Source organism: Abrus precatorius, unplaced genomic scaffold, assembly GCF_003935025.1.
Source record: "Abrus precatorius isolate BTA unplaced genomic scaffold, Abrus_2018 Scaffold8, whole genome shotgun sequence".
Taxonomy (NCBI): domain Eukaryota; kingdom Viridiplantae; phylum Streptophyta; class Magnoliopsida; order Fabales; family Fabaceae; genus Abrus; species Abrus precatorius.
The window spans coordinates 30,802,483-30,829,278 of record NW_020874428.1 but is presented as its reverse complement, the minus strand read 5'-3'; the positions used below and the strand labels follow the sequence as shown (position 1 = coordinate 30,829,278).

At 31.6% G+C, this 26,796-nt stretch overlaps 4 protein-coding genes across 7 annotated transcripts; all 4 read right to left on the bottom strand.

The window, feature by feature from the left end:
• Positions 1-1,058: 1,058 nt before the first annotated feature.
• On the bottom strand, positions 1,059-2,090 carry LOC113874695 (probable ubiquitin-conjugating enzyme E2 25). Its single transcript, XM_027512908.1, has one exon. It carries the CDS (start codon positions 2,088-2,090, stop codon positions 1,059-1,061), a length of 1,032 nt encoding a protein of 343 aa, XP_027368709.1.
• A 4,581-nt stretch (positions 2,091-6,671) lies between these two features.
• Positions 6,672-9,641, bottom strand: LOC113848498 (probable enoyl-CoA hydratase 1, peroxisomal). The gene is made up of 3 exons (XM_027478046.1): positions 9,094-9,641; positions 8,528-8,810; positions 6,672-7,350 (listed from the first exon to the last, which is right to left on the bottom strand). The coding sequence occupies exons 1-3, from the start codon at positions 9,501-9,503 to the stop codon at positions 7,249-7,251; spliced, it is 795 nt and encodes a 264-aa protein (XP_027333847.1). The 5' UTR covers positions 9,504-9,641; the 3' UTR covers positions 6,672-7,248.
• A 2,655-nt stretch (positions 9,642-12,296) lies between these two features.
• On the bottom strand, positions 12,297-13,239 carry LOC113848497 (glycine-rich cell wall structural protein-like). Its single transcript, XM_027478045.1, has one exon. The coding sequence runs from the start codon at positions 13,197-13,199 to the stop codon at positions 12,396-12,398; it is 804 nt and encodes a 267-aa protein (XP_027333846.1). The 5' UTR covers positions 13,200-13,239; the 3' UTR covers positions 12,297-12,395.
• Positions 13,240-19,266: 6,027 nt separating this feature from the next.
• On the bottom strand, positions 19,267-25,850 carry LOC113848495 (raf homolog serine/threonine-protein kinase Raf). 4 transcript variants are annotated; one of them, XM_027478043.1, is made up of 14 exons: positions 25,572-25,804; positions 25,035-25,533; positions 24,450-24,861; positions 23,727-24,375; positions 23,453-23,493; positions 23,011-23,079; positions 22,089-22,189; positions 21,885-21,963; positions 21,518-21,616; positions 21,320-21,388; positions 21,142-21,191; positions 20,945-21,026; positions 20,462-20,556; positions 19,383-20,031 (listed from the first exon to the last, which is right to left on the bottom strand). In XM_027478043.1, the coding sequence occupies exons 2-14, from the start codon at positions 25,454-25,456 to the stop codon at positions 19,905-19,907; spliced, it is 2,295 nt and encodes a 764-aa protein (XP_027333844.1). In that variant the 5' UTR covers positions 25,457-25,533; positions 25,572-25,804; the 3' UTR covers positions 19,383-19,904. The 4 variants fall into 4 exon arrangements, 3 of the variants coding, with proteins under 3 accessions (XP_027333843.1, XP_027333845.1, XP_027333844.1); XM_027478042.1 differs by having other exon boundaries at positions 19,267-20,031; positions 25,035-25,850; XR_003501823.1 differs by having other exon boundaries at positions 19,377-20,031; positions 20,462-20,567; positions 25,035-25,804.
• Between the last annotated feature and the right edge of the window lie 946 nt (positions 25,851-26,796).

The window sequence follows — 26,796 nt, the reverse complement described above, 5'->3', positions numbered from 1 at the left end:
TTTGAACATACTACGCAACAAAGAAACTCAATGGATAGCCTGGTTGTCCAAGACAATTAGAAATCATTGTATAATAAATGAATTTTTGGGTGAGACAAAATATCAACTCGAATGACTATTTGTTGTAACCTCAGTACCTTCGTCGCTGTGGTAATGGAAGATTTAAATGACCTTTTTCAAAGGAACTTTTATTCTGTATTAATAAAAAAATTATAACAAAAATAAATATTAAATTAATTAAACACATCCTAATTGATCTACCTAAGAGCCAAATTCAATGCCCTCTCAAACACGGGAGGAAGCACCATAAATTATTATTTTTTAATATAAAAGAGACTAAATTGGTCCCTTATATAAAAAATGAGAAAAATTATAGGTAAGTAATAGAACACTTATTCATATTATGGCGTATTGTGTTCGTCAACCGATGTGGCTTTGCAGGTCATGATAGTTTGCTTAGTGTTTGAGTGAGGTTCTCTAAATTGAAGTTGAAATGACTTTATTTATAAGTGAGTTTCAACATGGTTTATATTGGCTTTTTTTTTTCATAAAAATAAATTTGTAGTAAAAACTAGTATAAGACTTTTAATTCAAGCAAAAGTTATAATTTATGAAGTTTGTTCAAACATGAATTTTAAAATAAAATCAATTTTGATTGAGAGAGTGTATTAAAACGTCAATTTTATTTTTTTTACAAAATTATGTTACAGTAAAGTAAATGTAACTCTACGTTAACTTAACTTGTATCCAAATATGCACTTGGAAAGGAAGCTGAAAATGAATTATTGACGTAAAAACGAAAAATAAAAATAAAAATACGGAACCAAACTTGAACCTTGAGTAGCACAGAACGTAGAAATATTTGTTTAACCAATTTAAAACTTGCACGAAAGTATTTGTTTAAAGAATTATTTTCTTCATTCCTTTCCTTAAAAATGATCGTAGAGAAATTTATCCTGGGAAAAATCCACAACTGACCAACGACAATAAACAATGCAAACTGTTTGTTGAATCGTAAAAAAAAACTGAAGTACCGATGAAAAAGCCATGGCTTAATGTCAAGCACGTTGAAGACTGCGGTTTTTCCTTTCCACGGCGCTGGTTTTCTTTCTCTCTACTTTCTTCCACCCCAAAGCCATTTTGATCCTTTCGAAGGCCTTCCTCAAGATTCCACCGCCATTGTTTTCAGATTGCTCCTTTTGTCCGCAGCTGTAGTTTTCATATTGCTTCCTTTGCGACTCTAATTGTTCAATAAAAAGTCCTAAGGAAGGGTCGTTTTGTCGAAACGCTTGAACAAGTCGAGGGAAAGATGAGTTCATCCACTCCTTGAGCTCCTTCGAAACTTCCACCGTAGACGAATGCCCCCCGCGAGAGTGATTCCCGACGCCCACGCTCCCATTCTCGTACCTGACACAGAGCCCGAGAATAACACGCGCTCGCTCACGAAAGTGGTTTTTGACGAAGGTTTCAAAGTACTTAGGGGGCTTCCGAAGCAGATGAATGGAAATGTTACAAGTAAGCCCAAACACGTTCTCGTTGTAGGCGCGTGACTTCCTCTCCAGTATAAAAAGCCTGAAAGCATCAGCACCGGGTTCGTTAAAGAATGGCTTTTCGTTGAGAACAAGTCCTTGAATTGAGAGTAACACTTGAAGCATGGTGGAACGAGATGGATCCCACTTTTCACTCTTCCTACCAGACCAGGTGTTGAGGAGACTCAAACAAACTTTGCCGCTGCAATAGAGATTGGGGTTGAGTCTCAATCCAAATGAGTGAAAATGAAGAAGGGGTGGTTGTTTAGGGTATTCACTAGGAAACATGATATCGAAGAAAAAGAGACCATTTTCATATGGTGTGCCAGCAGCACCTATAATCACAGCTCGCATTAGATCTATGCGTCGTTCGTAGACTCGAACGTAAATGGATTCAGGTAGGTCTTGCTCCAACATTTTCCATTCTTTCATCACCGTCTTGTTCAATACGCTCCTTGGATCGGTGGTTATGGATGGTTCATGGGCTGATGATCGGGCAAAGAAATGATCTGTTTCATCTGAAACTACTTCAAAACGGGGGAAAGCATTCTTCTTGCACATGGTTAAGGTTGAAGGATCGATGAGAGATGCAGGGGAGAAAACGAGAAATGTACTGAGTTATTAGGGTTTAGGTTCGTGTATATCCAATTTTTGTAAATTTAAGTTAACAACATGCGAAAATCAAGACAACAATATCAGACTTTGAAAACTAGATTTGTAACTACCAAATCTTAAAATGTTGAAACAGAATTAATATGGGTGCTCTTTTATTTTATTTTTACATTTTATACATGTATTCGTAAAAACTTAATTTATTATAATAAAGCAAATTACGTTCCATTAAGGAGTTGTGATTTTTTTACGTACGTAGTTTAATTAAAATAATGATAAAGTTATCTAACAGTGATATATAATAAATAATAAATTTGAATAAATTTATTTTATTAATATTTTATTTAATACTCCCTAAAATTAAAGGGTCTTGGTACTCTTATCTAAATTGAATACATGATAATTATTTCTAAGATAATCATTTATTTTCACATTAAAAATACAATTTTAACGCGTGCTTTCGCTGTTTGTATTACTTTTGTGTTTTCTCACATTTATAATTTTAACTTGATGTTTAGGTTTTAATTTATAGAAACCCACACAAATAAATAAGTTACACACCTGCTGATATTGTTAACTCTCGTATTCACGTCTTTTATGGCCTTTTTTTTTTTTTTACTTTTTTAATTTTGAAAGAGAAATATATGATATAATTAATATGCTTTAATGTATGTAAAAAGTTATATGATAAGAAAAGTTTAATTTTAGTACACACTTAAGGTAAAGATCTTTATATTATAAAAAAATTAAAATATTACGTGAATATAATTTTTATATTATTTATTATAAAAATTGATAAGTTTTACTGATATTGTATACAAAATTAGTATATTTAAATTAAATTCATAATAAATAATTTTTTATTACAAATAATAATATTTAAGATTATTAATATATTAATCCATCTAATAATGTAGAGAGGATACCCAAACCTTTCAAATTAAAAGGATATAACAACAATGTCCTATATGCATACTTGTCTTAATAATTAATTTCTTTTTGTTTCATTTGAGAAAATACAATACAGTCAGGTTATATGCCAACCAAAATCAATTTCTATCAAATTAAAGAAATTTGTTGTCGTTAATTTTTTTTTCTCACAAATCATGCGTGGTTAATAATAGTAGTTATATAAACAGGCTAAAAAATTTATTTAGCTCGTGTTTATCACCATCTTTTAAACGTTGAAAATGTGCATTTACCTTGTGTTATAACTTGTAACTTTTGTGTCCATTTTAAAAAATTTAATATTTTCATTGGGTTACAAGAAAGCTCCAACTTAAAATTGGGCATGAATATCATTCTTTTATGATGGCTTTGTACAATTCATTATTGTTATAAGTTTTGTTCCAAAACTTTCCATTCTTTCATGATGGTCTCGTTCAATCCACTCCTTGGATCGGTCATGGATGTTTCATGGAGAGATCAAGCAAAGTAATTAATTATCTCATTCATCGGAAACTACTTTAAAACTGGGGAAAGCATTCTTATACTTTAAAACAGAGGAAAAAGAGTAGTACACTGAATTCTTACAGTTTAGGTTCGTGTATATACAATTTTTTTAAAATTTAATTTGAAACTTAATTTAATGACTTCTGAAAATCAAGATAAAACTCCTGAAAACTAGAATCTGTAACTACATAATCTTCAAAGATTTGCGTACAAACTGTATTTTACTTTAATAAAACAAGTTACTTTCAATCGAGGAGTTGTTATGTTGTTTTTTACGTAATTTAATTAAAATAATAATAAAGTTAGAGTTGTGATTTTTTTTTACATAGTTTAATTAAAATGATGATAAATTTGTCTAAACAATGATAAAATCTATAATAAATAATAAAGTTGATAAATTTTATTTTATTAAATTTTATGGTGCTCTAAAAAATGAAAAAGTATTTTATACTCTTGTATGTATGAAATAATCATAATCATTGATTTTAGTGATAGAGTTAGTGGTGTATAAAAAACACATAAATATTTTTTAATATTTTAGTATAATCTAAAAGTAGTATTCAATACACAATCAAATTTAAAGCACTGTAGCAAGTACTATATTTTATTCAATATTTATAATTTCATGTAATTATGCACATCTTACTTTAAAATAGTTAAAATCTTAGAGAATATATTTTTTTTTTTTGGCGTTTGTATACATACTTTTATTGCACTGCATTACTTTTGTATTTTTCTAGCATTTATAAGTTTCATTTAATATGTGGATTTTGATTTAAAGCCATCCACAAAAATACACACATCCTGATATTGTTAACTCTAGCATTCACGCATGGTACGATGACTTCTTTTTCTCTACCTTTCGAACCTTCCACGAGAAATATACGATAACTCGAGTTTGAGTTTAAAGAAAGTGTCATGTTTATTAATGCTATTATTATTAGTATTAATTATGATATAATTAATGTTTTTAATATATGTAATATATATATATATATAGTAATATAAAAATGTCTAACTATTGAATGACAGTATAAAAAAAGTAGTATATTTAAAATTAAATTCACAATACATAAATAATTTTTTGTTAAAAAATATCATATTTATTATTATTAATATATTAATCTATTTAATTATATAGAGAGGATACCCAAACCTTTCAAATTATAAGGATATCATAGTAATGTACTGTATGTATACTGGTCTTAATAATTAGTTTTTTTTATTTTGTTTCATTTGATAAAATACAATACAATCCATTTATATGCCAACCATAATAAAGAAATTTGTTGTTATTTTTTTTCTCATAAATCATGTTAAGTTAATAGAACAATTACACCGTAGATATGTTAAAAATATGCTTTACTTGACAATGTAACTTGTCTCTTAACTTATAATTGGGCGTGAATCTTATTCTTTCACGATGGTATTGTACAATTCACTCTTTATATCCGTAAATGATGTTTCATAAATTGACCGAACAAACTAAGCGAGAGAATCTATTCTTCCTTACCATAATTTTATGTTTTTAAGATTGCTTCTCGATGAATCCAAGGAATTAAAGTGTGATGAGAGGTGGATGAGCTAAAAATAACATTTTTGTGTATATCTAATTTTTGCAAATTCAATTTACAATATGCGACAAGATAATGATTTCATAATTTGAAAACTGGATGTTGTAAATACTTAATTTTAAAATATTTTATTGCTAGAAACAGAATTAATATAATTCTTTGTAAATACTTGATGTTATTATAATGAAACAAGTTACTTTCAAATGAGGAATTGTGAATTTTCTTGTTCTGAACACATGTTAATTAAATTAATAATAAAATTATCTAAACAAATAATGATAAAGTATATAATAAATAATAATTTCATGTACTCTTAATATATATCTGAGAATTTTTTTCATCTATTTTTATATTTATGAACTTACATATAGTTATGAGAAAAAAAATTATTTAAAAATTATTGCATATATTTAAAAAAAAAAAACCTGAGTCTCGTCAAAAGTCTTTAAACTTAAAATTGAGTGTAGGTCCAAGCACACAACTAACAATTATTTGCAAGTACTAAGACGGTGACAATAATTAAAAGAGAAGAGTTAGTGAGAGATGAAAGGGGAAGAGAAGAATTAGTGAAACAACTCTTATTTAAAAGTTACTTAATTAAAATAGAGAGAAGGTTTAAAAATTCTAAACCCTTAAAAACTCTTCTAACGTTAATTTGTTAAATTTTCTTTAAGATTTTCTTTTCTCTCCCACTATTATTAGAATTCTATTTTTTAAAAAAACATGTTAATTTTTAAATTAATTTTTTTTAAAAATTATTAAAAAATATTAATTTTAAAATTAAATATTTAAAAAGAGAAAATATTTATTTTTTAAATTAAAAATATAAATAAAAATATAAAAAATAATATTGTCATTTACATAATTAAACCATTAACACTCTTCTCTCTCTCAATATTAAAGATTTTAACATAGATTTAATTCTAATTCTCCTTTTTTTTCCTTTCCTTTCCTTCCCCTTTCAAACTCTTTTACTTTATTTCTCTTCAAACTTTCAAATAAATAAAACTTTAGTTGAAAAGTAATTTGAGACTCTTTTAAGATATGAAATAACAAAATATAATTAAACATACTTAAAATAAACATCACTTATAGTAATTAATCTCTTATATGATTAAGAGAAACACTACATTATAAATCAATGGATTTTGATTAAGTGAAACATTTGACTTTCATAAAATAAAAAAAGACCAAATTTTGAATTTAAATTTCAAATATTATTTCTTTAATATTAAAATAGTTCAAAAGTCACTATTTATTAGAGTCAAAATGATAATATAAAATCACAAAACAAATTCATGAAAAGACTATTGATGTCTCTAATATTTTGAAGACTAAATATAATAATAAATGTTGAATTGGGCAGGAACAATCGGAGGACCAAAACAAAGATATAAAACAAAAAAGTTATTATATATAGATTGACTAAAACATCTAATTTTAAGTTTATTTGTCATTGACAGACAGCCTTACCAAAAACTTTATTCTTATGCAAATTTTTCATCAACTAAAACACTATGTATCCAGGCAACTCAATAATTGAGAATACATCACCTTGAAACACTACGTAATTAGCCTTCAAGTTATCCAAAATTTTAAAATTATCACGACTCCTTTATAAAAAAGAAGGGTCAAGATTTCTAGCCCCCAACTTTTGATTCTCATATAATATAGTTTTTTTTTTTTTTTCTCTCTCTCTCTCTTCCTTTTCTCTCCATTCCCCTCCTTGAGCCAAACCGTCCATAATGACATGCAACCTAAATTCAGCATCCGACCAACCTCCATAATTACAGACTTGAGACATTGAGATTGTCTCTATCACATTCCCTACTGTTCCACCTGGGAATTAATGCCTAGCCTCATTAGCAGCATATCACTCGTGGAGCAAAGACCAACAGAAAACTAAATACTCACGACATTTATTTTGATAATAAGGAATTGCGATCCCCGGATACAATTCATTAAGAAAAACAATGTCTGCGGATTTTGTAAGGATTAATGCTCGTAAAACCTCAAATTTGGAAGCAAAATATATATACATTTTCGTTTACACCATGAGAGAACAATGCAAAAGAAAGAACCTACAATTTGGACAGTTTCTTGGAACTTCGACCTGCTATGAATTCCTGCATCTTCCTGAATTGCTCCTTCGTCATTCCATTATAGTAATCATGAGCCCTCTCCTAAATTTCATATACAGTTAGAGAATTTGATGAAAATTTTGTAAGATAGCTTGTACAGTACAACTCAAAGCTACAATGCATAAATGAGGAGGAAGATGCCAATACATTATTAAGGATTATTGATTACATAGAAGATAAGAATGCAATATTTTGTGGAATTAAACCAAATTCACAGAAATAACAAACAAGAACACCTTCTCTATCGTGAACAATCACAATAAACCGCAAGAAAACTAGAATAATAAGAAGCTAAATACACAAAAAATTTACCTTTAGAACATTAACAAATCAAAATCAAGTTCTTTCTTTCTGAGTTTTAAACGACTCACAAAATTACAGAGAAAACTTCAGAGATATACAGATTCAGGCTCTCACACACTCGTGTTTTCACACTTTTTTACTCAAAATTGAAATATCCTTTATATTCATTGTCTACACCTGTAACTAACTAGAGCGTAACTTCCGACGCAAGATTCTCCACCTATATCAATCTTCTATATTTTGTTTACTAAGCCAATATCAACACAACGGATAGTACAAATTCAACTAGGAGATAAATAGTGGCAAGGAGACAGTAAAGAAAGCAGTCGCCAGATAGAATTCCAGCGAAAAGCAAAACCTTTTTCTTTTATTTGCCATCAATTCTAAAGAATAAACAGCCAATTAATCCACGAAAAAGCACAGAATATTAATCTCTGATTCATGGTAACTACACTGGAATCTGATGTCCCAGGGATCCTGTAAACTAATCTGACTCTGGAATTTGTTAAACTAAATGCTCATTCAGGATCTCGAAAAAAAATGCCATCATTAATTGGGGTAATGTTGAAGATTATTCACTCTAATTCTAACAAGTTTACGACAAAAACCATTTAACACCGACCTATAATGTGAATTACCAAAGTCAAACTCCAAATCAATTTTAATGGGAGAACAACATCAAAAGTATGTATGACACCGCACGTAGTTGTTGTCCTTCAGCAAGTAGTGTTGCTGTGATAACATACACAGTACATATTTTAAGTTCCCTGTATTTCTATCAACTATACTTACATAACATTAACACATCACACTTAGTGAAAAACATGCACATCGCGAAGAGAAAGGAAGCAACGTGTTTCATTGGATCCACTTCATGTAATTATAGACACAGAAAAGCTATACAAAGAATCCTCACCTTTTCAAGGGAAAGAGCACTGCCAAGATCCAGTTTGAGGCCATCATTGATGACCGATTTGTACCTCAACACCAAGTCTTGATTATTTTTCATAATAGTATCCGCAATTTCCCGGCATTTTTTCAATACTTCACCCTCTTCAACGACATGGTTCACCAAACCCAACCTTTCAGCCACCTCCGCAGTCAGCGGCGTGGCGGTCAGAGACACCTCGCGGGCTTTGTTCACCCCTACGATGCGCGAAAGCTTCTGAGACAAGCCCCACGAAGGAAATATCCCAAATCTGCAACCGTAACGTATTTTAGAATGACAACAAAAAATTATAGGTAAAATATAAAGTAACTTTGCAATCGAGAAGGTTTCATATCTCTTATACGTGAAATAATTTTTATTGGTAATTTTAGATGGATTGATAATAGAATTAATAATTTAAAGGTTAATACTCTTTTATTTTTAAAGATATTAAAAGAACCACAACCGAGTACCACTGCACCTCACCAAGCACCAAAATTATATTATACACGATTTCTTCTTCTGATAAATAAAACGGGAACGAACGAACGAACCTGGCATGAGTGTCCATGAACTTGGATCCTTTGGCGGCGACCAAGATGTCACAGGCGAGAGCGATTTCGAATCCAGCGGTGACGGCGAATCCTCTGATCCCTCCGATGATTGGTTTGCGGCAAAGCTCAATTTGCACGACCGGGTCGCTCTCCGGGTCCTTGACATCGCCCTTGAAGACGTCTTCAGCGGCGGAAAGGTCCACGCCGGAACAGAATGACCGGCCCGTCCCGGTTAATATGATGACCCGCACCGACTCGTCCCGGTCCAATCTCTTGAAAGACTGGGCCAGGTCCACCATCATGGGGCGGGTGAGGGAGTTAAGGGAACCGGGACGATTGATGGTTACCAAAGCGACGCCGTTGGGGTCGCAGTTGACGAGTATAAGGTTATCAGGGTTCTGGCGATCCATGTTTGACCCGAATCGCTCTCGTCCGTTGAATTGCTATTAGATTGAGTCGTATGCAATGGCCTTAAAACGAAGGATTGAAGAACGGTGGAGGGGGAAGGTGTTGAAGGGCCGTGACGCTAAGGGATTGATTCGATTGAACAGAGTATCATTTTTAAGGCTTTTTTATTTAAACATTGCAAATTTAAAATTATATTCTTAAATTATGAATTTTTTTAATCTATTTCTCTGGCTGAGATAATTTTGTTTACGTGACATAATATTTTGTTAAAATAGCTAGAAAAAAATAATTTTAAAAAAATTATCATGAGAAGTGTGAAATAATCGGATAATGACACATTAAATTAAATTTAGTATTTAAATAATTTTACAATGATAAAACTATAAACTAATTTTATAATAAAAAATGAGAAATTTATAAATATGAAATGTGTAACGATTTTAATAAATTTTGTTATAAAAATTATATAATTTATATGAAATTAACACGATTTTAACTCATTATACAAATTAAATATAAATTTTTTTATTTTACTATAAAATTATAATTACATTATAATTAAATAAAATTTTAAAAAAATTAACTAATAGCATATCTAAAAATATTTTTTATTTACATATAAATTTAAATTATATTTTAATTAAAATTGTCAACATAATTAAGTATAATAATTTTTATTATTAAATATTAATTATGATTACATTAAAATAAAAAAATTACTAATATAATAAAAAAAAATTATATATTACATACAAATTACTATTATGTTAGTAATTTAATTTTTATTTTAAATGTGATCATGATTTGTATGTAAATTTAAATTAAATTTTGTTTGATTATGTTATTAAAATTAGTGAAAATAAATTATGTATTGTGATTACGTTAGGAACTTGTATGTAAATAAAAAAAAATAGTATTATATCAGTAATTTAATTTTTATTTTTAAATGTGGTTATGATTTATATGTAAATCTAAATTAGATTTTGTTTGATTATGTTATTAAAATTAATAAAAATAAATTATATATTGTGATTATATTAGTAATTTGTATGTAAATATAAATTTTTGTTGCTGGTATTATGTTAGTAATTTTTTAATTAATGTAATTAAAATTAGTATCTAATGATAAAAATTATTATGCTTAATTATGTTAGTGATTTTAATTTTTTAATTAAAATATAATTTAAATTTGTATGTAAATAAAAAAAATCAAGTATAATATTAGTTAATTTTATTTAATTATGATGTGATTATAATTTTATATTAAATTAAAAAAATTCTATATTTAATTTGCATTAAAAATCTTGACATGTGTTAATTTTTTGGTAAGTTATATAATTTTTATGATAAAATTCAATAATATTGTAACACGTGTCATTATTTATGAATTTTTACTTTTTATGGCAAAATTAATTTTTAATTTTTTATAAATATTACAAAAGCATCTAAATACTAACACATATTATGATATGGTCATTTCATATTTATGGTGATAAAATTTGTTATTATTTAAAAAAATATATTATTTTTGATGAAACATATGTTACATCAACAAAATCACTCCGTATAGAAAAATAATTTTAAAATACTCATAATTTAAGAATTTATTTTTAAATTTGTAATATTTAAATAAAAAATCCATTTTTAAATCGAAGACACGTCGGAACTATATTTTTATACATTTTTAATAAATAATTATTTGCGGTCTCTCGTGTTTTAAGAGAGCGACAACAATGTCCGACTCCACTCAATTGTTACGTATAGAAGAAATGTTTTCATTCCTCAACCCTCCATTTAAAATGTTTATTTCAATATTTATAGTATTAATTAATAAATAAAATATATTTAAAGAAAAGAGACAAGAGATAATTTAGATTAACAGTAAAATTAACCGTAGTTTTATTTTCGCTTTAATCAAACCAAGTGCAAAACATTTCATGATAAACAAGAATCTCTCACTCTTTACATTTCATGATAATTTAGATTAACACACGACTATTCTTTGTATATGTCGTTGGTTGGGTGTACCTAGGAAAGGGAAGGGTCATCATATTTTTCTCCATTAGTATCATCATATGCTGGTGGCATGCACAACGTATCAAAATCTCCAAAAGTGCACACTTAATCACATTAATATATTTTAAACTGTAAAATATGTATTATTATCCTTTAAAACATATTCCCGAACATGTTGAAAATCTGGGAATTGAAAAAGTAATTTTGCATGTATGAAAATCTCCTAATAGAGCGAAGAAATAATTGCTTCCATCTTGGCTATAATCACATTCTGCAGTCTGCATATGTGAAGTGAGACGCAGATATCAAGTAGGCTTCCCTACATGTTAGGTACTATTTCATTTGAATAAACATCGATTATTATGTACGCGCTTTGTGGTCGTGACAGAGTAATTTATACCTTCTACCATGCCTTTGTATGCAGAGTCTATGATGGAATTCAAGTTTTAAAAGATCAGTTTCAGGGGTACGTATAATTTAGAGTTGATATTTTTATAATAATTTTTGTAACATTTTTTTATAATTTATAAAAAAATTATACAAATTTATTATATAATTATAATTTCTCTATAGTTTGTACAGTTTATTAGTGCCATATTTTTTTGGGCGCTTAATACAATTTAAATTGATTTGTGTCAAACCAGAAACATGCCAGCCTATCGTTTTATAAAGTGCTAGTATAGTCTGTAAATTATGAAAGGTTAACTCAGGTTGAAAGCCAGAGGAGAAGATCAACCAGAAAATGTGGAAAGAAAACTTGCATTAATTTATTTCAATGATCTATATATTATATATTAGATTATTACGTACGAGCCTGCTTCCATGAATGACCATTACATTGCATAATATAGAGTATGCTACTAAGAATATATTTAAATTCAAAATCCACCGCCAGCACCACCTCCAAAGCCACCACCGGCGCCCCCACCTGCTCCACCTCCGAAGCCGCCACCGGCACCTCCACCTGCACCGCCTCCAAAGCCTCCACCGGCACCACCTCCTGCACCGCCTCCAAAGCCACCTCCGGCACCTCCACCAGCACCTCCACCGCCACCAATTCCTCCCCCTACTCCACCTCCATGACCACCTCCAATTCCACCACCTACACCACCACCTTTACCCCCTCCGAAACCTCCACCGGCACCTCCACCAGCACCTCCACCACCACCAATTCCTCCCCCTACTCCACCTCCATGACCACCTCCAATTCCACCACCTACGCCACCACCTTTACCCCCTCCAAAGCCTCCACCGGCACCTCCACCTGCGCCTCCACCACCACCAATACCTCCCCCTACACCACCACCATGCCCACCTCCAACTCCTCCTCCTACACCGCCTCCTTTACCACCTCCAAAACCCCCTCCTGCGCCTCCACCACCACCAATTCCTCCCCCTACTCCACCACCGTGTCCACCTCCAATTCCTCCTCCTACACCACCACCTTTACCACCTCCGAAACCCCCGCCTGCACCGCCTCCAATGCCACCCCCATGTCCACCTCCAAGTCCTCCTCCTCCACCAGCACCACCACCAAAACCTCCACCGGCACCACCACCCAATCCATCTCCTCCAAAGCCATCAACTAATTCATTCTCCTTAATTTTTCTGCATTCCGCTACTCCAATCACCAATACAAATGCCACAGCAAGCAGTCCAATATAGTTTTGTAATTTCCCCATCTTTGCACAAAGAGAGAAAATAGAACTGAAAACGCTTGCTTTGCTTGTAGTGAGAAAGCTTCACTTGGACTTATTTATAATAGAAGGAGAGCACACGTATCATAAATAAACGTAGACTTATGAGCGTCTTATATATCAAGAATGATCAAATTTTCAAACTTGTTTGGAAGACAATTCTATTGGCCGGTGAATTCATAATTGTCATGTCCCAACCATCAACTACTTTCTTCAGTCTTTTAGTACAGTGAAGTAGCAGTAATAACTACAAGCTGAATTGTTAATGAATTGCTCAGAACTAACATTGAGAAAGTGAAAGTCCTTTCGCTATATCATAATAAAAATTTAAATAAAAATGTTTTTCTTAAATTTCTCACATGAATCCTCTATATATATGAAGTAATCTTTACGGAAGTTGAGTGAACACTAAATAAGTAGACACCTCTTATAAGGAAAATTTGAGCGCTTTAATTATCGGAGTTTGCCCTTTTTTTTCGAGAAGATTAAATATTAACATATTAAAATCAACCAATAAAATAATCATAATAATTACTTATATAAACTATAAATTAAGAGCAGAAAATATTTTATTGGAGCGGAATAATACAGAGGACATAATTAATGAAGAGACGTACTAGATTTTTAACAACAATTCTTCAATTTCTTTTATTAAAATCCATTTATATGCATATATATAATACTTATTACGGCAAAAAACAAAAGATACGTAAATAACATAATCCTTATTTTAATATTCAATGCTCCACGTGACTGGTCGAGGCAAGGATACAATCTTACGGAGCCATTAATTTTTAGTCCGAGTGAAGGCTGTACGTATCAAAATTCTGTACAAGTTACTGTGATTGGCTTAATTGTATTCACTGGGAACTGTCCAGTAAGAACAATTTTTACTATGAGAATTTTAAATTTAAATCACACATCTATACATAAATTATTAAAAATAAAAATTAATTAGTCATCACAGTTATTTAAAAATTATATTTCTTTTGTTAATTTTAACCATTTAAATAAAATTTAACAATTTATTTTATTATTGTTATTTTTACAATAATTAAGTGATTTTACGTAATCATTTCCTGTATTCACATTAAATAATTAAATGTTAAATGAATGAAAAATGAAAATGAAAATGAAAATACAATAGATGATATGATAAAATAAAAAATATGAATACAAGAAATATAAATATAAAAATACAACTATGGAATCGAAGTTACGAATTGATCAATAAACTCACGTCTTTATACGGTGTTTGTCACCCATAAATGGCAACCTTGCCCCCACCATGTGTATGATTTGTCAGTCCAAAACCATATATGGGATTAGCATTAGCATTGGCATTAGCATGTGAGCTACATTTTCAGCCATCTCAGTATCCAAGTGAAGTCGTTTACCCTGTTTTAATAAACATAGTAGCATTCTCAGGACTTGCAGCCACCCCAGCACATGTACATGTTGTCTCACCATAAATACGTAGTAACAGGCGTATTCTGATATATATTATCACAAAAAAAATTTATTAATTTCATATCTTATACAGGGGCGTGAAATAGGTGAAAAAGAATTTAAAAAAATATAACAAAGAGTAAAATAATTGATAAAAGAATATGAAAAAAAATAGAGATGAAATTAAATATAAGAAAAAAAGGTATAAGAATTCAAAATTGATACTTAGAAAGTTGTTTATCAAACAAATAACAATGTTGACAAATAAAAAAATATCGTTATAAATCAAATACTAGCATTTTAAACTAGTTTAAATGTCCCTCGTTTTGTTTTTTTTTTAACTCATTTTTTCAACGTGTGTTAAAGAATACACAATAAGAATATTTATGTTATAAATTTTATTGAAATTTATATAATATCACTAGATTTAATGCATTGCTAATATTAAATACTATAGTTGTTAATAAAAATTTATTATTTAATAAATTCTTATTGTGTTTTCCTGAACACATATTAGATAAACCAATATTAAAAAATATACAATATTAAACAGTTGAAATTGAATATAAAATTTTCTCTAAAGTATATATAATTGTTGGAAAATTATGATAAAATCCCGTTGAAAATTATAGTTTCACTTATTTCTTCCGTTGATAAAGATAGTTTCAATTATTTATTTCTTACATTTAGAGTATAGAATTATTGAAAGGGACATGATAATAGTCTCTTATATTTTTCAATGTATATTTTTTCGGTCATACAATTATTTAGAGTGCGTGTGCGATATTATTTAGATGAAAAATAAAATTACTCTGGGCATATAAATATATGTATATATATTTTTTTAAAATTATAAGTTCCATACTTATAATTAACTTTATTTGATTAAAATGTATAAATATTAACCATTAGTGTACTCTTTATTTTGGCTTACCCGTGATTTAAAAGCTATACAAATAAGAAAGCATGACTAACTTTTTATTTTCTTTTTTTATTTAGTTCCTATCTTTATTTGTTATTTTTAATCTCTGCTTATTATTTGTAGTCCCTATTTATTCTTATATGTTATACATAATAAGAGATTGAAAACAAATAAATTGAGACTAAAATGTTGTTAAAACCTTTAAAAATGTCCATACCGCTGTTTTTTTATTTACCTGTCGTCAATGCTTTATTGAATGGCAAAAAGAAGAAATAAATTATTGAATTTTTGCACATAATTAATTAATAATACAAATTCCCTAACATTTATTCGATTTATGGTTCTCCGTATGTATATTTAAATGGTGACATGTGTGTGTTTGTAAATATATAGGTAACCTTACAAGTACAACAAAATAAACCAATAAAAGGATTAGAAAAAAACAAATACATATTTTAGTAGTCACTTACCTTCATTTTCAACATGAAAGAAAAAAGATGGTATTGATTAATTGAGAATAGCTGGAGGCAGTGGCATGTGATCAACTACCAAACCCTGTGGAAAACCTAAATCCATAATGAAGCTAGCTGTTCAGCAAACGACATGAGAACATGAACATCAGAATTGAAATGCAAAGGCACAGTATACCATTATTAGCAGTGTTGGCACAGATGGTAAAATTTATAACAGACTCTATGCATGATAGAATGTTTATCATAAAATATTATGTATAATTCAATAATCTAAATTGAGAAGACACGTTGTCATTCGTGTCTTGTGTACGTCATGGACTATATATTCATAGTCACATGACTCTGCTTAGCCATTTTTATTTTAGCTTCATCAAGAATTACGACCGTATATGTAAACGTTACTTAATCAACGTGGCACATATCCCTTTAAACAAATGTACACTTTGTGTTTATTTGTGAGTGTATTCGTAGGAACTTGTAAGAAAATTATTTGAATCTACAAAACTAACTCGTGACTTTATCAATTTTTATTTCACATTTTAATAATTTTTTTAGTATAACCTATCAAAATATTTTCTGTTTAACATAATTTAATGAGTTTGATGTTTAAAGTATAACAAAATATCACATGATATGAATTTATTAACTAAATATTAAATTAGTTTGATTTTCCAAATACGCTTTTTTTTTCGAGCATTATGCTTTGAAAACATACACATCTATCGTTGTCACAAAAGACATGGATCACGAAAAATGAGGCCCAAACTTTTGGGCTAGTTATACCTTACGGTGCTTTTACATGACAATGGGTTTCACTAGACCTAGTGGGAATGATCAAATGCCAATGTTTCACAAGATGATACTTATCTGAATATCAACACCTTATTTCTTCAGAAATCTTTTAGGTTCCATGTATTGAAACACGTTTTAATGTTTACAGGATTACATTATTACTTCCAATCGAATGTTAGGCACTGACTTTACTGTAGCTTACAAGCTTATGCCAGACATTGAGCTTAATATAAGCAGTCAGAACCAGTAAACTAATGCCTCATGATGGCTAAGGACCCTGGATTTAGAAGGAGTTTTTTTTTCTCCTACATATATAGTTTGAAGCTAGATTTTCGTGTTAACCCTCGTTTTAATCCCCGAAGTTACACGTGTTAGTAAGTTTAAACTCTAACTGTACAAAATATTTATATTTTAAAAATTGTCTTTTTTATAGTTATTTTATACTAAAACAAATTAAAGTGAAAATTTATTTTTAAAAATTTAAAGCTAAATTAGAAAAAAAATAAAGTAAAAACAAAAAACAAATTTTTGGTATGTTTGATTTCTCTTTTAAAAAGAGTTTTCAATTTTGTTTTCTAAATATAGTATAAATTTATACTATATTTAGAAAAAAAAAATTAAAAACTCTTTTAAAAATGGAAAAACAAACATACCAACACTTAGATTTTTGGAATTAAAATAGGGATTTTCTTCTAAACATTTTAGCCAATAAAGTGAGTAGAGTGTTTAAACCGTTTTCAAACCACTAAATTAATTTTTAAAAAATGAAATATAATTATATTAAAATTTTAAAAACTATTTTATAATATAGTTTGGTTAAAATTTTCACATTATAATAAAAACTGAACAACATCTAAAATATGTTTGTACTATTTTTTTTATTATACTTTCATATAAAAATACTTTTTTTCCGTAATCTTATTATAGCATTGCATAAATATGTGCTATACCACTTTTATTTCTTCTAAGCTATCATTTTTTTAATTAAGTTTAAAATCTTATATAAATAGATAATTTTAAAAACAGTAAGGGCTATTTAAAAATTAAAAAAAAATCCAACAAAACATTGAGACTAATTTAGTGAAAAGATCCCCATGATCTTGATCCCTAGATCATCTATGCATAGTTTGTGCTATCTTAGACATAGGAGTAGTTGGTGTCTTGTATCTCTAAGTTTGTCATTTACATAAAAAGTTCATTTTTGCTAGTTCAGCACGTTGCACCTTCATCTTCAAGTTGAGTGCAAAATAATTTCTCAACTAGTCAGATGGAAAGCCTTGCGCTTCACAAGCTCTTGTAAATTATTGTGCGGTACAGTTTGTGCAACTAGTTATTTCCATTATGTTACTTCCAAGTTGATAGAGTCATTCTCGGTGTTACAGTTGAAGTTGACATTGTTGGGAAGTAAGCGTCCACTATGTTTTTACTTACTTTTTTCCGTATTGAAGGAGATTCCAATAAAAGGCATAGCTGGCTCCAAATGCTGCAACAGTTCACCGCAGCCTTTTCTTTATCCTTACCTCCATCATGTCTTTAGAGCCATTAATTTGTTATCTTTTTTATTTGTTTGTCGGGGAATCCCACTAATTTCCTCATCTTTTAAAGTATAATTTCACTTTACAAGTGATAAAAGTAACCTCGGTCCTGCATTAGGCTTTGTAAATTCCCCACCAGTGAAGTTCTTTCAGATTTCTACTAGTTGCATGTGAAGATGTGTCCCTCCACGATCTCATTCTTCACGTCACTTTTCCACTCGTTAACAAGGAACATGGTAGGAGGAAAAATTGATCCAAATTATTAATAATATTCTCCTTGAAAGAGCTCATATAGTGTGGTATCAAAAATATTTTATACAAACAAGGTTCGACAATGTTATTACTATTAGAAACTATTTGTAACAAATTAAGTGTTGGGGGTATTTACTATTTCCTTTTTCATGTGAAGTAAGATAGGGCGTTTGGCTGAGCCACGCGCACAATGCAGAGTCGTTATAATTTGAATACATGAGCAATGCATGGTATAGTTCTTGCTCAAATGGTATTCATTTCAACTACTTATGCCTAAGTAGATCCAAGGCTTCGTTTGAGAGTTGGAACGAATTCATCACAAAAGGCCTAACAGAAAAATTGATCTGAAGACGAGGAGCGCAAGGAAAATTTGTATGTACACACATCTGACAAGAGTTTAATTAAGTATTATTTTACAAAAATACTTAACGAGAACTCATTCATAAATTTAATTATAAAGTTTATTAAATTTAAAATAAGTTTCAAAAAACTATTTAATTATAACCTGCTGTTTTAACATTTCCTAATAAACACTTTTCACTTCTGATTATTTAACCTATACCTTGTTATAATATAGCATCCATTAGCAAATAAGAATTTACTGTTCCGTTAATATTAATAAAAGGGTTCGCCAATCTAATGTAGTTGCAATTGAAAATTACGATCTATATCCGAGTTCTTGTCTACACTAATTCTATAAGTTGAACCGAAACAGGCCAATCAAATCCTGAATGGGTCCTTTTAAAAGGCTGTCTGACGTGCTGAGCTGCACTTTTTACTTCAAGTGGGTAATGATAGAGATCCAACATTAACTAAAAACACTGAAGCACATCGACTTTGTGATTCTAATCTATGTAGTCAAATGAAAATTTTCTCTCCTTTTCGCTACCTTCTGTACAACTTTAAAATAGTGGCGCAAACATTTGCATAGAAAATTACAAATGCGGGTGGTAATCGATCCGATTGACAAGACTCCAAACATACAGCACCACCAATAAATTGAAGCTTTATGATGCCACTAAAAAGAAATAAAATGACTAACCCAATCACCATCAAAAGTTTGGCAATCCCCACCTTGTTTTATCAGTCTATCCCCCTTCTCTATATTGCCTTAGCAAATGTTGATGAAGGACTCAGATCAGCTATTCTACATGGTTCATGACCAGCTGTTTGTACTAACTCATCTACTCCAGGAACTATGGTAAAATATATGCAAAAAAATAAAAAAAAAATCCGTAAGTATCAGCCACATGTGACAAAAAATAGCCTAGGACTCCTTTTGGGTGCTTTCCTTGCCAGCGGATCGGGCTGCCTGAAACTGAATGGCATACCGTTTTTGCAGCTCTCTAAGCCTTTCAAGCAGTTCCGGGAATGTTGGCCGACAAGCTGGATCACTGGTAGGAATAGACAAATTTTAAGTTGGCAAAAGATCTTTGGTAATTGCACCACCTATCGACTTCTATATTAACGAGTAAAACTACCCAAAAGAAGATAGAAAAACATGAGATTAATGATTTCTGTAAAAAATCATTTCCAGTACAATCCAAAGTCAATTATGCAACCGCTAATTTCTTATGCACCACCACAAATACAAAAAGTAACCTAGGCCACATCAAGTACAATACAAAATATTAGAGCAATAAAATGGCCAAATATTTTTACTTTGATGAAACAGCTAGTAATATGAAGATTGTAACGGTAAGCAGTCCAATAATAAGGGCGCAAGTCAAATTTAAATTGATCTCTGTTTTTTTGGGTGATAACATTTATGCTTGGATATGAATTCAGAGAGTACGAAAGTTCAAAAGTGATGAGAATGCACACCTATACCAGCAGCTCTCAATAATAGAAGCCCACCGTGGATCAACATCTTTTGGAATTTCTAGCCTCTGATTCATGAACCCCACAGCTCCAATCACCTGCAATATTCCTAGAGGAAAAGTTGTTCATATATGCACCCACAGTGATCCATATTCCATAGTTGCGTAAAAAAAGTCTTCGTATGTGATATCAGAATGAAGCGGGGCAAAAATTTATTATATAAAAATTTCCAGTCACTATGGTCTTGAAGTAAGTGTAATTCAGAAACTAAATAAAGTTGAAAACCATAGACACGATTAAAAACCTACCTTGCATTCCCCAAGGTGTAATAGTTTGTCTTTAAGTATTGGAAAAACAAATATGGAAAAAAATGCTAGAACAATGATGAAAACCACTCTTGCAGTTTTACTATCATTTCAGTTTGCACATCTGCTTGTTTAAATATATCTTCAAAGGTTCGCAATACACATGAAATGAAAGCAATACCTGCATTGAGTTGAGATTATCCCAAGGTATCTTTTCAGTTGCAAGTTCCCATAATATCACCCCAAAGCTGTAAACGTCAGACCTGACAACCCAAAAAGCAGCAAAAAAACATATTCAAATTTCAAAGTCTGAAATTTGTGTAAAAACATGAGTGGATAAGAAGAGAGAGAGAGTATTTGAGAATGGCCTGGACATACTTCTCATCGGAGGGGTCATTACGAAGAACTTCTGGTGCCATCCATTGAAGCTACAGAGTGAAAAATGCTAGTTAAGTAAGATATTTTGAGACTCTAGAAGTAAAATTTAAAGGAGACAATTTCAAACATATCAAAAATCTTATGGTCCAAGAAAAAGAGAAGAGAGAGACGAGCCTACCGTGCCTCTCCCTGTTTTAGTTGTGAGAAACGTTTCATGCTTAAGACGTGAAAGACCAAAATCACCAACCTGTTGAGTTCGCACGTGATTAATATATTGTCTAGCTTAACAAAAATGATACTAGAAATCCATAAGCAATCAAGGACAAGTGTCCAACCCAATATTGTAGGATAAATAGAAAAGTGACAAGCAGCAGACCTTGACAGTCCAGTTTTTATCAACTAGAAGATTTGAGGACTTCAAATCTCTGTGGATGATAGGTGGGTTACAATGATGAAGATAATTTACGCCTAGTGCCTGTGGAAAGAGTAAGTTGTAAGCATACAACAAAATGCCTCAAGCACAGCGAGAGATGGTTTCTAAGATATCAATGGAATTTACGCTTCCAACAGCAGATTCAAAATCACGTGCCCATGAATTAATAATACCAAAAAGAAAAGGAAGAAATAGAAAACTAAATGAGCCACTATTCTACCGAAATAAATCAGCAGCACAACAATGGTCTATCTTATTTTCAGAAGGAAAAGATATCATGTAATCCATAATTCTATTACCAAATACTCACAATATCCACAGCCATATGAACTCGTCGTCTCCAGTCAAGTTTAGACGTATTTCTGTGTAACAAGCGACACAAGCTTCCACTGAAGTCATAAAGTACAAATGAACGTGATAATGATCAGCCCAGATCTATACTTTGTTATACACAGCATAATAAACTAGAATAAAAATGCTCATGATAGGGTCAAAAGGAAGTTTCAGAACCAACCGAGGGAGAAACTCTGTCACAATGCAGAGACGTTGAGGTGAAGTCACGGCCCCCATGAAGAGAAGAATATTTGGGTGTCGAAGTCTTTTCATCACAGACACCTTCATTCAACAAAATGTTGTCAAATCAATGTTAGACAAAAGAAATTTAGGCGCTGCCAAGAACTCAGGAGATTCAGAAGAAAAAAGTGACCAAAGAGGTGAAATGAAAAAATAGAAGAATAAGGTACAGCTCCACATTAACTAAATTCTAGAGTACATTAAATCATACCCTCAGTAATCCTGATGGCTATGGCTCCACTCAATAACTAATAGTTTCTGCACTAACCCAAAATTTTTCCCAATTATTTTAATTAAGATGATATAAGAATTATCAAACGTGAAAATATAATGCAATTGAGGTTACAATAACAGTACTGACAAAGTCAGTTAATCTGAGGGAATAGAATATACACGGGCCGTACCAAATCAACATTAGGGGTTTATTATATTTCATGAATAAAGGTGTGGATAATAAAAAGATACTGACTAAACAAATAGATAAAGGTGTGGTTTATACACCAATGAAGACATAAAACCATCCAATCAAAAGGGAAGACATATTTTTTCCCTTCCATTTATATAGATAAAAGATTAAATTAATAGTATGGTGGCATGCCTGACCCCCAATCCACGTAAACTTATTTTTTCATCATCAAAAAAGAGATTAAGATAAAAAATAATTATCTGTTCCAGTTTAATTTTCCTTATTCTCACTGTGGCCAACCATATTGAACTTTGTTTGACCAGTCAAGCTACAAAACTAATCATTTATACTGAATGTAAGGCTTTATACCATATTTGGCTGATTCTATCCACTGTAACAGTGGTGATGAAACCTGTGGCCAAACATGATCTGCAAATTCTACAAAAAGAAAGCATACCTCTTGTCTGAAGGACAATATCACATCATCTGAATATTCTTGCTTGGAGAAAACCTTGACGGCAACATCCTGCAAAAACATGAATACAAGTTGACATCAGTCAGGGTTGCAGTCAGTAAAATGTAGATTGTCAAACGTAAAAAAGATGCATTCTAACATTGTCAGACTTAGAGTTGTCATCCTCATTTCACAGGCCAACCAGAAATCCTATGATCTCTTTACTCAAGAATGTTCAATTTAGCACAATAAAGGACCTTAGTAGACTAAATGCTAGTAATTCCAGTTGCAACACATTCACAATTTACATAATCAATAAATATGAAACTCAAATATGTCCACAAAAATATCAAAGAAATTTTAAGTTGGGGTAAATTGCTCAAAAAATATTCTCTATAATGCATGAAATTAAAACCAGAAATTACAGGAAGAGAAAAGAACATACTGATCCATACCACAGAGCATGATATACAGTTCCACAAGAACCTGCAATTTAAGAACAGAGAGGTGAATAGGAAACAAGTTACAGGTAAAGCATAATAATCACCATTAAAAAGATATTTGGGTTTCCAAGCATGGGCTCTATAAATCATCAGAGCTTCAGAAAGAAACGAACAACAGTTCAAACATAAAAATACCTTCTTTTTTTTTGTTAAAGCATAGATATTGTTAAAAGATTAGGTTATCAAGCTTGCCCCTTTAGTTAAGAATGTGACTACCTTCTCCAATTTGTTCTCCAATCGTCAGGTCCTCCCACAAAATTTCATAATCCAAGCAATCAGTGTCCACATCCACTCTATTATTAACAGCACAACTGCCAGCACTCCCACAGCTGCTGGCACTACTTGTGCTGTTAACATTAACAGAGGAGGACCAGGATCCTGAAGCCTCATTGTTATTAGGGCGATTACTTTCACCTGCCTGGCCTTCTTGCTTCAAGCCACAAGAAAGAATCTTAGGATTTACTGACTCATTTTCTTGATCATTCTGTCTCCAGGAACCAGCAACACAAACATTCCTTGCCCCCGATCCTTCACGATCATTTGTTCTCCATGGCCATGATAATGTTTTCCTTTGTATCCAGGCCTCAGCCTTAGAAGGTACACTTTTGTGAATAGGTTTTCCTTCGCTCTCATCACCAGAGTCTCTTCGACCTTTTCCCTGGGATTTCTCTTCAACTTGTGAAAATACACCAAAATGGGATTGTGGCACATCACCTCTAGGGGTGCTAGCTCCACTGGAATTAGCATCCTCTCTCTCTGAGAAACTATGCTCAGAATGACGACTTTCACCGTTCCCACCTTCGCGATCCCCATTATTTTCTCCTGTCCAGATTCTTGACTTAACTTTGTTACTCACCTTTGATGCCTGTTTAACGGTTCCAATGTCAAGACACAGCACGGTATACTAAAATCACAGAAGCATAAAGTTATGGCACTAACCAAATTTGAAATTTTGGACGCTAGAGCAACTTGAAGCGGCTGTTGAGTATCAAGGCCAAGTTTATTGGTAATGCTACTTCTAGGTCGGGCATCTGAATCTGATTCGGAGTTTCTCTCACCTGACATAGGAACTCTCATTTCAAGAAAGGGCTGCAAATCACTGGAGACACAAATAACTCCAACTAAGCTTCCATCATCATCATGGAAAGGAGTATTAGTGGCCACAGACAAAAACTTCTCTCCCATCTTATTCTTGACCGGAAATTGCCCTGTCCAGCTCTCTCCCATCATGACACGATTCACTGTATCATTGGCTAAGACAAAATCTCTAGGGTCCACAAGCAACTCAATCCCATCCTTCCCTAGAGCTTCCTCTGCGGTATAACCATAAAGCTTCTCAGCACTACGGTTCCTGCAAAACCATTCCCCAATTATATACAATATTTATATATTTTCAAGAATAAGGTTTTAATGTAGGTTCCCTGAATTAATGTAATCAACATGATATAACATTATATAGTCAACACTCAACATATATATCAAATTTCTATCTCGATTCTTGAAATTAAAAACAAAGAGACTAACCAGTATATTATGCGAGAGTTAAGATCCAATATATGAACAGACTGTCCCATTGACTGCAAAATATTGAGATATTGGCGTTCTGTGAAATTAACAGCGGAAGGACCACCGTTTGGACCAGCTTTTTGTACTTCTTCTTCTTCGGCGCCCTGAATTGGAGGATCGCCGCCGCGACTCTCCCTCTGCAACGGCGAGGAGTGTTTGAAGGAACACGAGCCTTTCTTCAACGCGGTTGGTGCATCAGTTCGGTTCTTGGAGAGAGCACCGAATCTTGAACGCTGCGGAGAAACGGAGTGAGATCTCTGGCGATGGCCGTGCCTCACATCGGAGAGCTTCAGCTTTGACATTTCTTGCTTCAGGTGCGCGTGTCCCTCCTCTAGCTGCTGGATCTTCTTCAGAAGCTCATCTGTTGGTGGAGTTCCCATTATCAACACACACACTATCTTCTCTCTCTTCAAACTTCTCCACTAATCACAAGCAACAACATTCATCTCTCTCTCTCTCTCTCTCTCTCTCTCTCTCTCTCTCTCTCTCTCTCTCAAAGCTACACACAGAGATAGCTGACAAACAAATTGATTAGACAAACAACAGATTGCAGAAATTTTCAATCCAAGTTGAAGCTCTTCTCTCTCTCTTTATTCTTTCACAGTCAATAAAGCAACGACGAGTTCTTGGTTCTTGCTCTCTCTACTTCTTACCCTCACTTTTTATTTTAAATCTATTTTTCATTTTTTTTTTTTATAATGCTCTTCCCGTTAGTTTTGCTTATTCTCACTTCATTTCTCTCTCTTTCCGCTCTCCATCTCATCGTTAATATCTGAATCCAGCTATTTGGACCAAAAGATGAGTTATTAATTATTATTACATCATAAAATAAAAAACGGAAGAAATTCCCACGCGAGAGCTAGCGTGTGTGAGTGACCAGCCTGTTGCTATTTCGAGTAGACCAATCCCCTGAGCGCGTCCTTGCCAACTTCCTCTCGACGTTTGCTACGGTTTCTTTAACGTACTCTGTCTTTTTGGTTTTAACTTTTAAGTCGCTTCATTCATATTGGTTCATTCCCACAGCAGCACTTTTTCTTTCTTTTTTTTTTAATTCTTTAGAGCATGTTTTTTTTCTCTTCCAGAAGACTCCACTTGTTTTAGTTTGGTTCAGACAAAACTGGACGTATTTTTTCGGGTTTTTTCCTTCGTTTGTAAATTTTCTTATCAGTTATCGGAAAGCAAAATGAAATCAATTAATGAAATATTGAGTAAGGAAAACAAGAAGATAATTTATTATAATTTTTGGTTCATGTTCATTGAACTGTCACACAATATAATTGAATTTGTTCCTCGATGTCCATAAAAAAGTTAATGGATATGCTTAATGACTTTATACTAATAAGAATAATAGCTTATTTATAAATTTAAGATTACCATAAGCTAACTAACAAATGAAAAAACCGTAATCTGTGTTTATAGGGAAAAACACACAGTTCTTGTATTTCTGTTTGTGGAGTAAAAGTATAAATGTTTTGAGGTGATAAGGATATACAGCCGCCATTTAACTAAGCTAAGTAATATCAAAAGGACAAGCGTGTCAAAAAGGAAATCACGGCTTTGTTGCTGGAAACTGTCTAAATCGAACACAGTTCCCGTTTACTTTTTATTAGGTAGGCAAATCTAACTATCAGAAAAGAATTATCCCATTAATTAAAAGAGATAAAACTCTGTTTTTCTTTCCTAAAAATGGAGAGAGAGAGAGAGGAATTACGTTTTCAAT

Excerpts from the sequence above, each read along its gene's own strand:
- LOC113874695 (XM_027512908.1), bottom strand. The coding sequence starts at position 2,090 with ATGTGCAAGAAGAATGCTTTCCCCCGTTTTGAAGTAGTTTCAGATGAA.
- LOC113848498 (XM_027478046.1), bottom strand. The coding sequence starts at position 9,503 with ATGGATCGCCAGAACCCTGATAACCTTATACTCGTCAACTGCGACCCC. Across the intron at positions 8,811-9,093 it reads TTCATGGACACTCATGCCAG|ATTTGGGATATTTCCTTCGT; the intron begins GTTCGTTCGTTC and ends TTACGGTTGCAG. Across the intron at positions 7,351-8,527 it reads GTGCTCTTTCCCTTGAAAAG|GAGAGGGCTCATGATTACTA; the intron begins GTGAGGATTCTT and ends TATGAAATTTAG.
- LOC113848497 (XM_027478045.1), bottom strand. The coding sequence starts at position 13,199 with ATGGGGAAATTACAAAACTATATTGGACTGCTTGCTGTGGCATTTGTA.
- LOC113848495 (XM_027478042.1), bottom strand. The coding sequence starts at position 25,456 with ATGGGAACTCCACCAACAGATGAGCTTCTGAAGAAGATCCAGCAGCTA. Across the intron at positions 24,862-25,034 it reads AACTCTCGCATAATATACTG|GAACCGTAGTGCTGAGAAGC; the intron begins GTTAGTCTCTTT and ends ATGGTTTTGCAG. Across the intron at positions 20,557-20,944 it reads ATAATCTCAACTCAATGCAG|GTGATTGGAGCTGTGGGGTT; the intron begins GTATTGCTTTCA and ends GGAATATTGCAG.